This window comes from Carcharhinus amblyrhynchos, chromosome 1 (genome assembly GCF_965287045.1).
Source record: "Carcharhinus amblyrhynchos chromosome 1, sCarAmb.v2.hapA, whole genome shotgun sequence".
NCBI lineage: Eukaryota > Metazoa > Chordata > Chondrichthyes > Carcharhiniformes > Carcharhinidae > Carcharhinus > Carcharhinus amblyrhynchos.
The window spans coordinates 5,021,044-5,037,985 of NC_137324.1; the positions used below are offsets into that span (position 1 = coordinate 5,021,044).

At 46.1% G+C, this 16,942-nt stretch overlaps 1 protein-coding gene across 1 annotated transcript in view; it reads right to left on the reverse strand.

Moving 5' to 3' along the window:
- Positions 1 to 16,942, reverse strand: part of LOC145348502 (disintegrin and metalloproteinase domain-containing protein 12-like) — a 200,291-nt gene that overhangs the window by 98,947 nt on the left and 84,402 nt on the right. Inside the window, exons 13-14 of the mRNA XM_080196694.1 lie at positions 15,024 to 15,116; positions 14,124 to 14,319 (exon numbers count right to left, since the gene is read on the reverse strand). Of these exons, the coding sequence (XP_080052820.1) occupies positions 14,124 to 14,319; positions 15,024 to 15,116 (289 nt within the window). The remainder of the gene's footprint in view (positions 1 to 14,123; positions 14,320 to 15,023; positions 15,117 to 16,942) is intronic.

Sequence of the window (16,942 nt, forward strand, 5' to 3'; positions counted from 1 at the left end):
AAATCCCCCCTCTCATCCTCCAAGGGACCAACATTCACTCTAGCCAGTCTCCTCTTCTTTATATATCTGTAAAAACTTTTACTATCATTTTTTATATTTAGAGCTAGTTTGGCTTCATACTCTATCTTTCCTTTCTTTATCGCTTTCTTAGTCATTCTTTGTTGTTTTTTAAATCTTTCCCAATCTTCTAATCGCCTACTAATTTTAGCCGCTCTGAATGCATCAGCTTTTAACTTAATACTCTCCTTTATTTCCTTCAATAACCACGGCTGGTTATCCCTTTTCTTACAGTCCTTCTTTACCACTGGAATATATTTCTGCTGAGTACCGAAAAAGATCTCCTTAAAAATCCTCCACTGTTCCTCAGCTGTCCTACCAACCAATCTGCACCCCCAATCTACATTCGCCAATTCCGCTTCATCTTATCATACTCCCCTCTGTTCACAGGTTTGGGACCCTACTTTTTCACCCTCCATCTGCATCAGAAATTCAACCATACTATGATCACTCATCCCAAGAGGATCCCTCACAAAAAGATCCCTAATTCTACCTGCCTCATTACATAAGAACATAAGAAATAGGAGCAGGAGTAGGCCATCTGGCCCTTCGAGCCTGCCCCGCCATTCAATAAGATCATGGCTGATCTGTCGTGGCTCAGTTCCACATTCCCGCCCTCTCCCCATAACCCTTAATCCCCTCTCTTATCAAAAACCCATCAACCCGCGTCTTAAAAATACTTAGCGAGGTAGCCTCCACCACTTCAACGGGCAGAGAATTCCAGAGATTCACCACCCTTTGAGTGAAGAAGTTCCTCCTCAACTCCGTTCTAAACCGCACCCCCTTTATCTTGAGGCTGTGCCCCCTAGTCCTACTGTCCTTTCTGAGCGGGAAGAGTCTCTCCACCTCAATCCTATCCATCCCATTCAGCATCTTATATGTCTCAATGAGATCTCCCCTCATTCTTCTAAACTCTAACGAGTACAAACCTAGTTTATTCAGCCTCTCCTCATAGCTCAACCCCCGCAACTCCGGCATCAGCCTAGTAAACCTCCTCTGCACTCCCTCCAAGGCCAAAATATCCTTGCGTAAGTACGGCGCCCAAAACTGCACACAGTACTCCAGCTGCGGCCTCACCAATGCCCTATATAGCCGCAGCAAGACCTCCCTACTTTTATATTCAATCCCCCTCGCTATGAAGGCCAGCATCCCCTTCGCCTTCCTGACCACCTGCTGCACCTGCAAGCTGGGTTTTTGCGACTCATGCACACACAGTACCAGATCTAAGATAACCCACTCCCTCGTAGCTTCCGTTACATACTGTTCAAGGAAACTATCGCGACAGCATTCCAATAGCTCTTCCTCAAGCCCACCGTGTCCAACTTGAGTCAACCAATCAATATGCAGATTAAAATCCCCCATAATTATCACCGTTCTGTTTCTGCACGCATCATTTATTTGCTTGTTTATAGCCAGCCCCACCTCAAACTTATTATTTGGGAGCCTATAGACCACGCCCACCAGTGATTTTCTCCCCTTACTATTCCTTATCTCCACCCACAACGATTCCACGTTTTGCTCTTTGGACCCTATATCTTCCCTTACTACCGCCCTGATATTATCATTAATTAACAGAGCTACCCCACCTCCTTTTTCCTCCTGTCTATCCTTCGTAAATGTCTGATACCCCTGGATATTAAGTTCCCAGTCCTGGTCACCCTGCAACCACATTTCCGTAATGGCCACTAGATCATATCCATTTGTGCTGATTTGCGCCATCAGCTCATTCACTTTGTTTTGAATGCTTTGTGCATTCAGGTAAAGGGTCTTTATACCAGCCTTTATGTGGACCTTATTTGTAGAAACGCTACTAACCTCTCTCGTGACCCCTACTCCTTTAAATAGTGGAACATCCTCGACATTAACCTGCAGCCTGCAGGTTAATTCAGATTGGCAGCCTGGTCACTACAGGCTGAGAAGGCCGAAAGGCCTGTTCCTGTGATGTAATTTTCTTTGTGCTTTGCTCTATGTTTAATGGAGATTTGAGAATCACATGTTTTGCATCCCGAATTCCTCTCCCTCCCTTGCACTTAATCTTGTGTGCAGTGTTGCAGGGACAGATGCCAATGCCTTGGGACCTTTTGGACTAGAGGCCCCTACTGCAGCTTCAGCCCATTCTGATCAGGTCAGCTCGAATGAGTCCTTGGAGGATATGGGTGAAGGTGGCACCATTTTGGCATCAGCTTCCACCTCACAACTCAGCATCCCAGATACTCTCACATCGGTGGGTCCAGTTAGTGATGAGGCTTCTGGGTCACTCTCTGGTGAGCATGACACATCTGCTGATGTACATCGGGTGGAGGAGGGAATGTCCAAAGCCTCTGGCACACAGGGGCCTGCCGAAAGTAAAGACTCAGCTGGCCCCAGTCTACACGCTGGGCCTCTGAGATCACTTCTCCCTCAGCTGCTGGAGGTGCAGCAACAGAGCCAGGGAATGCAGAAGAGGCTGACAGCCACACTGGCTGTCCTACTGAGAAGTTGTTGGGAAGAGTCCCAAAGCTTTCAGATTGCCTGTCTTGCTTGGTTCACAGGCCAACACTGTAAGGGTGGCATCTGCAGTGAAAAGCCTGGGGCAGAGAACATTTGCCGTGAGCAGCAGGCTCCAAGTGATGGCCAAGTCACAGCAGGCCACAGTGGACAGCTGAGGGACTGAACAGGATTCTTGAGATTCTGCGGCCCATGGCTGTGAGGCTTGAGAGTTTGCAGGAGACCCAGTGGGACAGCACTGAAACACAGCGGACTAAGGCAGCAGCTCTTGAGAATGTGGCCCAGTCGCAGAGGATCATGGCTTAGGGGTTGCAGAGCATGGCCCAGTCTCACAGAGCACTTGGTGCAGCTATTGACAGGTGTCCCCAACTCAGGTGGCCATCGCAGAGGGCTCGATCATCATGGGTAGGACGCAGGTGCTCCTCCAGGACTGGCAGGGCTAGGTGATGCCAGAGTGACTCAAGGGTCACAGGAACCCCAAGGGAGGAGGTAGGGCTCAAGCCCATGCTGGGGCCTTCCAGACAAGAGACTGTGGCTATGGCTACAGCTTCTGACTCCCCCCTTCCTGACAGTGGGGCATCTCAGGGACAGCAGGATGAAGAGGGTGCCATGGAAACGTTCCAGACACCAGGAAGCCGGAAAAGGCCCTCAAGGTTCAGGGCCCCCACAGGATGCTCGCCAAGTGCATCACAGGCCACGGGGTGAGGTAGCTGGCCCCCTTCATCTCCGCTGTACATTCTGGGGAGTCATTGAAACGTAGTGATAGGCCACGTAAGGTTAAGAAGTTGTAGTTTCACTAGCATGGATGGGTGAAGGGCTGCAATAGTTAGATAGATCTTTAACCACCTTAGTGTTTTCTGTTCTCAAATTTTTATGTTAGAACTCATTATTTAAACACCTTTATTACAATTATTAAATGATTTTTCACCATGTAGTTATGGTTAATTTGTCTCAGAGTTGTCTCGAAGGGGAATCCTCTTCCATTGATGATCGCCGGAGCGATGCTTCATGTTGATGTCAGTTGGGCGTGCCCCTCAATGATGTCACTGAGACAAGAAAGCTACTGTTTCCCCAGAACCTACGAGTGATTCCTTCCCCACCACCACCACATCCACCCCAGGGCCCTGTATGGGGGTTGCAGGTCCCTTCCCACTACACAGACGTGGACCCAGGTGCCAGTGTGCATGCAGATTTTAAGTTGGCGACAACTACTTTGCACCATGGCATCATCATAATGGTATTTAGCGAGTTGTGAGCACCCTCCGGCCGGCCAAAATACTTGGTGACAATATTGCAGGGGATAGAAGGATTCTTGCGGGGGGGGGGGGGGGATGGAACCCACAAGATCCTAGCCGCTGAGCCGCCTGGTGATCAGGCCTTGCCACCCTCGCATGCCTCATTTGAACTGTCAGCCCTCCAGCATGAGTTTCTCGGCATGTTCTTCCTCTTCTTCTCCACCTCTTCCTCCTCCTGAAACGTGACAACTTCCACAACTGAATCCACAACTGAAATGTGGAGCTTATTCAAGGAGCAGCTACTGCGAGTCCTTGATAAATATGTACCTGTCAGGCATGGAGGAACTGGTCGAGCGAGGGAACCGTGGTTTACTAAACAAGTTGAGGAAGAAGGAGGCTTATGTAAAGATGAGACACGAAGGCTCAGTTAGGGCACTGGAGAGTTACAAATTATGATGTGGATGTGCCGGCATTGGACTGGGGTAAACACAGTAAAAAGTCTGACAACACCAGGTTTTAGTCCAACTGATTTATTTGATAGTAAACTCACAAGCTTTCGAGGAGACTGCCTCTTCGTCAGGTGAATGGAGAGTTCACCTGACGAACTCTCCATTCACCTGACGAAGAGGCAGTCCCCTCGAAAGCTTGTGAGTTTACTATCAAATAAATCGGTTGGACTAAAACCTGGTGTTGTCAGACTTTTTACGGAGTTACAAATTAGCCAGGGAGGAGCTAAAGAGAGTGTTAAGAAGAGCTAGAAGAGGACATGAGAAGACTTTGGCAGATAGGATCAAGGAGAACCCTAAAGCTTTCTATAGGTATGTCAAGAATAAAAGATTGGTTAGGGCAAGATTAGGGCCAGTCAGAGATAGTAGTGGGAAGTTGTGTGTGGAGCCTGAAGAGATAGGAGAGGCACTAAATGAATATTTTTTGTCAGTATTCACGCAGGAAAAAGTCAATGTAGTCAAGGAGAATGCTGAGATACAGGCTTTTAGACTAGATGGGATTGAGGTACATAAGGAGGAGGTGTTAGCAATTCTTGAGAGTATGAGAGGCCGGATGGGATTTAGCCTAGGATTCTCTAGGAGGCTAGGGAGGAGATTGCAGAGCCTTTGGCTTTGATCTTCATGTCGTCATTGGCTACAGGTATAGTGCCGGAAGACTGGAGGATAGCAAATGTTGTCCCCTTGTTCAAGAAGGGGAGTAGAGACCATCCTGGGAATTATAGACCAGTGAGTCTTACTTCTGTTGTGGGCAAAGTTTTGGAAAGAGTTATAAGAGATAGGATTTATAATCATCTAGAGAGAAATAAATTGGTTAGGGATGGTCAACACGGTTTTGTGAAGGGTAGGTCGTGCCTCACAAACCTTATCGAGTTTTTTGAAATGGTGACCAAAGAGGTGGATAAGGGTAAGGCAGTTGACGTGGAGTATATGGATTTTAGCAAAGCGTTTGATAAGGTTCCCTATGGTAGGCTACTGCAGAAAATGCAGATGCATGGGATTTAGGGTGATTTAGCGGTTTGGATCAGGAATTGGCTAGCTGATGGAAGACAGAGGGTGGTGGTTGATGGGAAATATTCAACCTGGAGTGCAGTTACAAGTGGTGTACCTCAGGGATCTGTTTTGGGGTCACTGCTGTTTGTCATTTTTATAAATGACCTAGATGAGGGTGTAAAAGGATGGGTTAGTAAATTTGCTGACGACACCAAAGTTGGAGGAGTTGTAGACAGTGAGGATGGATGTTACAGTTTGCAGAGGGACATAGATAAGCTGCAGAGCTGGGCTGAGAGGTGGCAAATGGAGTTTAATGCGGAAAAGTGTGAGGTGATTCACTTTGGTAAGAGTAACAGGAGTACAGAATATCAGGCTAATGGAAGGACTCTTGGTAGTGTCAACGAGCAGAGAGATCTCGGTGTACATGTGCACAGATCCCTGAAAGTTGGCACCCAGGTTGATAAGGTTGTTAAGAAGGCGTACGGTGTGTTAGCTTTTATTGGTAGAGGGATTGAACTTCAGAGCCGTGAGGTCATGTTGCAACTGTACAAAACTCTGGTGCGGCCGCACTTGGAGTATTGCGTACAGTTCTGGTCGCCACATTATAAGAAGGATGTGAAGGCATTGGAAAGGGTGCAGAGGAGATTTATCAGGATGTTGCCTGGTATGGTGGGAAGGTCTTTAGAGGAAAGGCTGAGGGACTTGAGGTTCTTTTCATTAGAACATAGAACATAGAACATTACAGCGCAGAACAGGCCCTTCGGCCCACGATGTTGCACCGACCAGTTAAAAAACAATGACCCTCTAACCTAAACCAATCCCTTTCCATCCATAAACCTATCCACAGATCTCTTAAACGCCCCCAAACTAGGCGCATTTACAACTGCAGCAGGCAGGGCATTCCAATTCCTCACCACCCTCTAGGTAAAGAACCTACCCCTGACATCCATCCTATAACTACCTCCCCTTAATTTAAAGCCATGCCCCCTCGTGCTAGCTTTCTCCATCCGAGGAAAAAGGCTATCACTGTCCACCCTATCTAAACCTCTAATCATCTTGTATGTTTCAATAAGATCCCCTCTTAGCCACCTTCTTTCTAGCGAAAACAACCCCAAATCCCTCAGTCTCTCCTCAAAGGACCTCCCCTCCATACCAGGCAACATCCTGGTAAACCTCCTCTGCACCCTCTCCAAAGCCTCCACATCCTTCCTATAATGTGGGGACCAGAACTGCACACAATACTCCAAGTGCGGCCGCACCAGAGTTTTGTACAGTTGCAACATGACGCTGCGACTCCTAAATTCAATCCCCCTACCAATAAACGCCAAGACACCGTATGCCTTCTTAACAACCTTATCCACTTGATTCCCTACTTTCAGGGATCTATGTACACATACACCTAGATCCCTCTGTTCATCCACACTATTCAGAGTCCTCCCGTTAACCCTATACTCGACACATCTGTTATTCCTACCAAAGTGAATTACCTCACACTTCTCCGCATTAAACTCCATCCGCCACCTCTCGGCCCAGCTCTGCAACCTGTCTAAGTCTCCCTGCAAACTATGACACCCTTCCTCACAATCTACCACACCTCCGACTTTGGTGTCATCAGCAAATTTACTAATCCACCCAAATATACCCTCATCCAGATCATTAATAAAAATTACAAACAGCAGTGGCCCCAAAACAGATCCCTGAGGCACACCACTCGTAACTGAACTCCATGACGAATATTTACCATCAACCAACACCCTCTGTCTCCTATCTGCTAGCCAATTCCTGATCCAATTTCCTAGATTACCCTCAATCCCATACATCTGCATTTTCTGCAGAAGCCTAGAGGGAAGAAGGTTAAGAGGTGACCTAATTGAGGCATACAAGATGATCAGAGGACTAGATAGGGTGGATAGTGAGAGTCTTTTTCCTCGGATGGTGATGGCTAACATGAGGGGACATAGCTTTAAATTAAGGGGCGGTAATTATAGGACGGATGTCAGAGGTAGGTTCTTTACTCAGAGGGTAGTAAGGGCGTGGAATGCCCTGCCTGCAGCAGTTGTGGACTTGCCAACTCTAAGGGCGTTCAATGGTCAGTGGATAGGCATATGGATAACATTGGAATAGTTTAGGTTAGAGGGTCATTAGATTGGTTCCACTGGTCGGTGCAACATCGAGGGCCAAAGGGCCTGTACTGCACTGTAATGTTCTATGTTCCTCCTACTGGGTGACCTCCTCCACAGCAACACCTAGCTGGTCAGCCTCCATGTCCTCCTCCTCCAATAGGTAACTTCTCTGCAGAGCCAGGTTTTGTGTGGCACAGCACATGACCACAATGTGGGACATGATCATAGGGCTGTATTGTAGGAACCTGCCAGAGCGGTCCAGGCACCTCTCCATTGTCTTGCAGGTGGCAATGTGATCCTTATTATAGCGGATCTCCGCCTCAGTCACAGGCCTCCGCACAGGCATCATCAGCATGTCTGAAGCGGGTAACCCATATTACCCACGAACAACCCCCCGCAGCCTGGCCTCTTCCTCAAATGCCTCCAGGATGTTAGAGCTTCTGACAATGAAGCTGTCATGTACGCTGCCTGGATGTCTTGTGCAGACATGCATAATGTCCATATTATAGTCACACACCAGTTGAACATTCAAGGAATGGAACCTTTTTCTGTTGATGAATCTTCATGGATTCTGTAGGGAGGCCTTGAGGGTGACGTGGGTGCAGTCGATGCCCTCCTGTCCGTTGGGCATCCCCGCAATGGCTGCAGCCCGGGCTTCCAGATGGGTCTGCTCCAGGATAAATTTGATGCACTACTCAGCCCGGGCAGACAGGGCTTCTGTGATCTGCTTGACACACAGCTGACTGGCAGATGTCACATACATCTCTGCGAGGAGTCTGGAAGGAGCCAGTCACATAAAAGTTCAGAGTTCAATTTGACAGCCACCGAGAGTGGGTGCTCCTCCCTCTCCCCGCCCCTAGGTACCAGGTCCTGCAGCAGGTCGCACGGGTGTTGCACTATCTCCTTTCAGAGACAGAGACGTCAATAGCACCCAGTGTCCGACATCTGTTCAAATGACACTCATGCAAGGAACTGCTGGGGTCTCTGCTCCCTCCTTCTCCTGCCCCATCTGAGCAAATGGCAGCCACCTCCTGCCTCTGGTGGTTGTCTTCCTCTACTCCTGCAAGTGGTAAGGCCCGGGCCTCCTGTGTTTGCAATTATTCCTCCTGCTCCTCCTCAACTCCAGCAGCAACCAAAAGAGCAGTAAAATCAATTGGTTGTATCGCAAAAGCCATCTCGTCACTCTGAAAGGGAGGGAGGGTTAGAAATGGGGAGAGACACATGTAGAGACTAGGGAACGCTGCTTGCCCCTAGCCATGGAGTCATAGAGTCACGGAGTTTTACAGAATGGAAATAGGCCCTTTGGCCCAACTTGTCCATGCCATCTTTTTTTTAAACCCTTAAGCTAATCCCAATTGCCCACATTTTCCCCATTATCCCTCTATACCCATCTTAGCCATGTAACTGTCTAAATGCTTTTTAGAAGACAAAATTGTTACCTGTACTACTACCTCTAGCAACTTATTCCAGACACCCTCTGTGTGAAAAAATCGCCCCTCTGGACCCTTTTGTATCTCTCCCCTCTCACCTTAAACCCATGCCCTGTAGTTTTAGACTCTCCTACCTTTGGGGAAAGATATTGATTATCCAGCTGATCTGTGTCCCTCATTATTTTATAGACCTCTGTAAGATCACCCCTCAGCCTTCTACACGCCAGAGAAAAAAGTCCCAGTCTGTCCAACCTCTCCTTATAATTCAAACCATCAAGTCCTGGTAGCATCCTAGTAAATCTTTTCTGCACTCTTTCTAGTTTAATAATATCCTTTCTAAGATAGGGTGTGTGTGCCCTTACCAATGTCTTGTACAGCTTCAAAAAGACCTCCCAACTCCTGAATTCAATGCTCTGACCAATAAAACCAAGCATGCTGAATGCCTTCTTCACCACTCTGTCCACCTGTGATTCCACTTTCAAGCAGCTATGAACATGTACCCCAAATCTCTTTGTTCTATAACTCTCCCCAATGTCCTACATTAACTGACTAAGTTGTGCCCTGGTTTAGTCCAACGAAATGCATCACCTTGCATTTATCTAAAGTAAATTCCATCTGCCATTTGTCAGCCCACTGGCCCAGTTGAACAAGATCCTGTTGCAATCGGAGATAACTTTCTTCACTGTCCACTATCTTGGTATCATCTGCAAACTTACTAACTATGCCTCCTATTTTCTCACCCAAATCATTAATATACATGAGAAATAACAGTGGACCCAGCACTGATCCCTGAGGCACACCGCTGGTCACAGGCCTCCAGTTTGAAAGACAATCCTGTACAACCACGCTCTGGTTTCTGTCAAGAAGTCAATTTTGTATCCATTTAGATACCTCACCCTGGATCCTGTGAGATTTAACCTACCATGCAGTACCTTGTCAAAGGCAACAACCTACCATGCAGTACCTTGTCAAAGGCTTTGCTAAAGTCCATGTAATAACATCAACTGTGCTACCCTCATCTATCTTCTTGGTTACCCCTTCAAAAAACTCAATCAAGTTTGTGAGACATGATTTTCCACTCACAAGGCCATGCAGACTGTCCCTAATCAGCCCATCAACAGTCACTGTCCATACCCTCAATTCCCCAAGCCACATGCTCCCCAAAATCACAGCCCTCCCAATTCCCCCAGCCACATGCTCCCCACAATCACAGTCCCCCTATTTCCCCAGCCACATGCTCCCTACAATCACGGCCTCCCCCTGCCCCCAGCTACGTGCTCCCCACAATCACACCTCCCCCCAATTCTCCAGCCACATGCTCCCCACAATCACAGGTCCCCCAATTCCCTAGCCACATGCTCCCCACAATTGCAATTCTTTGCAAAGTTGAGAGGCTGCAGCAGGGCAATTTGCAAGGGCTTTGTGCAAATCCTTCATCTGGGGAAGAGTGCTGAGTGTGCTTGGCCCCAGCAACACCACAAGACCTGAGGTCTTGTACACTCCCCAGTTTCATCCCAATGCTATATCCTGCATCACCTGGCATTACAAAGGGTGGGGGGGAGGACATACCAGAAGCCAAGATGGAGGATTTGCATTTCCTGTCCAACAAAGAAGACATCAGAGGGATGAGGATAATAAGATCGGGGAAGCCAAATATGCAGGGGAAGAGGCCTAGCAAGAGCCAGATGAGGCAGATATGCATGTGAGCCACTCACACCCTCCAGATGAGAACTACAGACCACAGCAAACACTGTCACAAGTCCTCTGTATACACAGAAAAGGATCTTGGAATTCCCTTCCTCACAGCATTGTGGGTACATCTACACCTCAGGGACTTCAGTGGGCCAAGAAAATCACTACCTTTTCAAGGGCATTAAGGGATAGGCCTAGCCAGCAACGTCCACATCCCATAAATGAATAAAAGAATAAGAATATAACCTTACTCTGAAATACAGATTGTTCACAGAAAAGACATAACACTGTTTGAACTGAAAAAGAATCCCTATTCCAAGTCTGCATCACACTGTGAGTCCAATGCAGAACTCTACGCAGTAGTAAAGTGAGGACAAACCTCTTCAATCATCACTTATCAATCTTCTCAGTAGATACTGCATTACTCAAAATGTAGGGAAAAGTGAAAGGTGTCCATAAAGCTAACAAGTAGCCTAACTTAACACTTAGTTAGAGTAAAATACCCAACCGAAGGCACATGTAATCCAGCAAGAAGTATCAGCATACGCCGAGAACCAGAACTGTTTCAAGAACAAACACCAAATGATGTGACGTATGATGATTCGGATGCCAAATACTGCAACCAGAGAAACCAAGTAACTTTTTTAAAAATTTATTCACTCATGTGATTTGAGCATGGTTGGTTAGGCTAGCATTTACAGTGCTTCAGGCACAGAATCAGGCACCTTTGGAATGTGTTGTGTTCACCAGTACACTGTCCTGCCAAGATCAAGAATGCATTTTGAAACCTGCCCAATGTCATCAAAATCCCAAAGTTTCTGATTCAACAGACACCATCACAGTACACCGAGCATCCCTCGCCCTGCCAGCGGACGCCCACACTCTGCTCTTTCTCATTTTGGTTGTAAATGGGCAGCACCAGGAAAGGCGGTCGGGAATCTCCGTTTGCAAAGAAAAAATTAAAGTGCAGCATAGGAACAGGCCCTTTGGCCCTCCAAGCCGAAAGGCCTGTTTGTGCTGTAGTGTTCTATGTTCTATGTTCTATCTGGTGAACTAGCACGACAACAATAATCTCTCCCTCAATGTCAACAAAATGAAGGAGATTGTCATCGACTTCAGTAAGTGTAAAGGAGAACACGCCCCTGTCTACATCAATGGGGACTAAGTAGAAAGGGTCGAGAGCTTCAAGTTTTTAGGTGTCCAGATCACCAACAACCCATCCTGGTCCCCCCATGCCGACACTAAGGGCCCACCAATGCCTCTACTTTCTCAGAAGACTGAGGACATTTGGCATGTCAGCTATGACTCTCACCAACTTTTACAGATGCACCATAGAAAGCATTCTTTCTGGTTGTATCACAGCTTGGTATGGTATCACAGCTCTGCCCAAAACGGCAAGGAACTACAAAAGCAGCCAGCATAATTAAGGACCCCACACACCCCAGGCATTCTTTCTTCCACCTTTTTCCTTCAGGAAAAAGATACAAAAGTCTGAGGTCACGTACCAATTGACTCAAGAACAGCTTCTTCCCTGCTGCTGTCAGGCTTTTGATTGGACTTACCTTGCATTAAGTTGCTCTTTCTCTACGCCCTAGCTGTGACCGTAACACTACATTCTGCTTTATGAACAGTATGTTTTGTTTGTATAATGCGCAAGAAACAATTCTTTTCATTGTATGTTAATACATGTGATAATAATAAATCAAATCAAATCAAATCAAATCAAAATCTAAGGTTCTGTACAGCTGCAGTATGGCCTGCGAATTTTAATACTCAGTGCCCCAACTGATGAAAGCAAGGATGCCATATGTCTTCTTATCTTATCCTTATCTTATACGTTATCCACCTGCGTTGCCACTTTCAGTGATTGGTGCGCCCAGATCCCTCTGCCTATCAATACTCCTAAGGATTTTACCATTTACTGTATAATTCCTACATGCATTGGACCTTCCAAAATGCATCATCTCACACTTGTCTGGATTAAACTCCATCTACCATTTCTCCACCCAAGTTCCTAAACAGTCTACATCTTGCTGTATCTTCTGACAATCCTCTTCACTATCCGCAATTCCACTAATTTTTGTGTCGTCTACGAACTTACTAATCAGACCAGTTAAATTTTCCTCCAAATCATTTATATATACGATGAACAATAAAGGTTCCAGGACTGATCCCTGTGGAATACCACTCATCACAGCCTTCCATTCAGAAAAGCACCCCTCTATTGCTACTCTCTGTCTTCTATGGCAAAAACAGTTCTGTATCCATTTTGCCAGCTCTCTTCTGATTTTGTGTGACTTCACCTTTTGTACCAGTCTATACAGCTACAACAGTGGTTTAACAACAATAATGGCAATAGTGGCTTTAAAATGGCTATTCTGGCTGAGAGTGAAGCATGCTGGGATTTTTAGTCAATTTATAGATTAAAACCAGATGTAAGTCCTAAAGAGGCTCTGGTCTGGGAGCTGTGATCTGAAGCTTCCTATGTTGGTCAGATCAGGGAAGTTGTTTACATTAACTGAGACATTGTGGATCCGATTTATGGCTGCTCTGTATGGAATATGCAGTTTGAACTAAGTGTAATGGTTTCATTCAAAAGTAATTTCACTGGACGTTCGAGCCATGTGATCTGTTTCTGGTGACACAGTTGGCTGGATGACAGGGAATCTTCTGGAAGCAAGTGGAGAATTGTGGATAAAAGACATGTGAGTTCTTTGTTCGGCAGCAATAACTTGAAGGGAACAACCATTGCAAAAAGCTTGTACCCTGAAGGATACTTCAGAGAGAAGAAGATTGGTTCTACATCAAGGATATTTCTTGACCAAGGTTTTCCTGAACTGGGTAGTATCCATTTTCAGTTCAATAGTTAAAATTGATGTTCAGTTAAAATTAAAGTGCAGTTTAAGAGTTAAAGTTCAGTTGAGAGTTAACGTTCAGTAAAGAGTTAATGAGTGCAACTGTTTATGTTTGAGTTGGTACTAGAAGTGTTAAATAAAGGAATTGTTGAATTACTGTCCTTGTTTGTCTCATTAAACTGGAATACTGGAAGGTGTTGAAGTTAAAAGCTATGTAACACTTGTCAAAGGCTTTATTGAAGTCCATGTATACAACATCCAGTTCCTTTCCCTCATCTATCAACTTTGTCACTTGCTCGAGGAACTCAATCAAGTTAGTGAGACACGAACTCCCCTTGCCATTTTGTTTTCCCTCCAAACCCACTGTGGCTGTTTTTGTTCTTTTCTCCCCCACCGTAATCCCCCTTCTGCCCTACCCTCCCCCCACCCCCCTGCCCAACCCCTGTCCCCCCTCACCCTCCCCCCCTGCCCACTCGCCCACACACGATTCCCTTCACTTCCTCAAAACCTGTCACATTTCTTGCCTCAAGTTTCCCAAACTTTCCTCCATTCTAATGAAAGATCACAGACCTAAAAGAGTTATCCATTGTCTCTCTCTCCTCAGATGCTGCCTGACCATTGAGTATTTCCAACATTTTTTTGTGTTTATTTCAGATTTCCAACATCTGCAGTATTTTGTAATCAATTTGACAATGCTGGTGTTCAGTGTGTCTGTGCACGACTGTTCTGTAACAGGTTCTGGACTCACCTGCACCCCATATGTGCTCACACTGCTTATCTGCAGACTGACAGATCCCCTTGTTACAGTAGAAAGCTCCACTGCTGCACGGGTGGCCATCTTTCATAAACACATTTTCGGGACATTTTGAACCATCTCCTTTACAGAACTCTGGCAAATCACACTCTCCCATCACAGGCCGACAAAGAGTGCTGACTGGAAGTAACTGCATAATAAAGGCAACAATTAAAACACACCGACACTCTTGACATGTCTGCTACAACCCTCATCAATTTTTACAGATCATAAAAAGCATTCTTTCTGCTTATATGACATCTTGCTATGTTTCTTGCTCTGTCCAAGACCACAAGAAACAGCAAAGGGTGTTGACATAGCCCAGTCCACCACACAAACCAGCCTCCCATCCATTGGCACTGTTTATGCTTCCTACTGCCTCGAAAAAGCAGCCAGCAGAATCAAAGACCCCATGCAGCCCGGACATTCTCTCTTCCACCTTCTTCCATCAGGAAAAAGATTCTAAAGCCTGAGGTCACGTACCAACTGACTCAAGAACGGTTTCTTCCCTGCTGCCATCAGACTTTGCCTTATATTAAGCTGATCTTTATCTATGCCCTAGTTATGACTGTAACACTACATTCTGCATCTTCTTTCTTTCTCTACAGTATGCTTTATCTATATAGCGCACAAGAAACAATACCTTTCACGTATCCCAATACAAGTGACACCAAATCAAATTTTAAAAATCAAAGTGAGTCATTTTCCTGTGGGGGAACAAGTAAGAAGTAAACTGATAAATTCCTGGATGCTCAGGTGATCTCAATTGAAGACAAAATCTCACCCAGTCCTCCAATACCCTGTTTGTACCTAAATCTGCTGTGTACAACAGAGCGTACCCTAATCAGAACCTACTTGACACTCTTTACAGCAGGGGCCAGTGGATGAACATACTGCACCAGGTTTCAATTTACAGGTTGATGCCTCACAGCAGATGTCCGAACATTCCTGAAAGTGAAATAAATACAGAAAATTCTCATTATTGATTTGACATTTTGATATGATAAGTTGTTTCACTTCTTCAAAATTAGGAGATATAGTATCTGTACCTGACCCCGTGCTGTACCTGTTCTGGGAGTGTTTGATGGGGACAGTGTAGAGGAAGCTTTACTCTGTATCTGACCCCGTGCTGTATCTGTTCAGGGAGTGAAAAGAATGGTTTGATCGAGCAGACGCAGCACGGATTCGTTAAGGGGAAGTCGTGTTTGACGAATTGGATTTCTATGAGGATGTGACGAGTGCAGTAGACAGAGGGGAACCGGTGGATGTGGTGTTTTTAGATTTCCAAAAGGTGTTTGATAAGGTGCCTCATAAAAGGTTGCTACAGAAGGTTAGGGTGCACGGAGTTGGGGGTAAGGTGTTAGCATAGATAGAGGATTGGCTATCTAATAGGAAGCAGAGAGCTGGTATCAATGGGTGCTATTCTGGTTGGCGGATGATGACGAGTGGAGTGCCGCAGGGATTGGTGCTGGGGCCTCAACTACTTACCATTTATAAAGATGATCTGGAGGAGGGGGCTGAGTGTAGGGTAACAAAATTTGCTGATGACACGAAGATGAGTGGAAAAGCAAATTGCGTGGAAGGTGTGGAAAGTCTGCAGAGGAATCTGGATAGGCTTAGCGAGTGGGCGAGGACCTGGCAGATGGAGTATAATGTTAGCAAGTGTGAGGTTATCCACTTTGGCAGAAATATTAGTAGGAGGGATTATTACTTAAGAGGCGAAAAGCTGCAGCATGCTATGGTGCAGAGGAACCTGGGGGTCCTTGTGCATGAGTCGCAAAAACCCAGTCTGCAGATGCAGCAGGTGGTCAAGAAGGCGAATGGAATGTTGGCCTTTATCGCGAGGGGGATAGAATATAAAAGTAGGGAGGTCTTGCTGCAACTGTACAGGGTACTGGTGAGGCCACAGCTAGAGTCCTGTGTGCAGTTTTGGTCGCCACACTTGCGCAAGGATATTCTGGCCTTGGAGGGAGTGCAGAGGAGGTTCACTAGGCTGATATTGGAGATGAGGGAGTTGGACTATGAAGAGACTAAATAGATTGTGTCTGAACTCGTTGGAGTTTAGAAGGATGAGGGGGGATCTTACAGAGACATATAAGATAATGAAGGGGATGGATAGGATAGAGCTAGAGAGATTTTTCCCGCTTAGAAAGGATAGCAGAACTAGAGGGCACAGCCTCAAGATAAGGGGAGGGCAGTTTAGATCAGAGTTGAGGAGGAACTTCTTCACTCAAAGGGTGGTGAATCTCTGGAATTCTCTGCCCGTTGAAGTGGTGGAGGCTACCTCGCTAAATATATTTAAGTCACAGGTAGATAGTTTTTTATAGACAACGGAATTAAGGGTTATGGGGAGAAAACGGGAATGTGGAACTGATCCACTTCAGATCAGCCATGATCTTATTGAATGGTGGGGCAGGCTCGAAGGGCTCGATGGCCTACTCCTGCTCGTATTTCTTATGTTCTTATGAGTGTTTGATGGAGACAGTGTAGAGGGAGCTTTACTGTGTATCTGACCTCTTGCTGTACCTGTTTTGGCAGTGTTTGATTGGGACAGGATAGAGAGAGCTTTATACTGTATCTAACTCCATGCTGTACCTGTTCTGGGAGTGTTTGATGGGGACAGTGTAGAGGGAGCTTTATTCTGTATCTAATTCCATGCTGTACCTGTCCTGGGAGTATTTGATGGGGACAATGCAGGGGGAGCTTTACTCTGTATGTAACTACGTGCTGTGCCTGGCCTTTGAGTGTTTGATAGAGACAGTGTACAGGGAGCT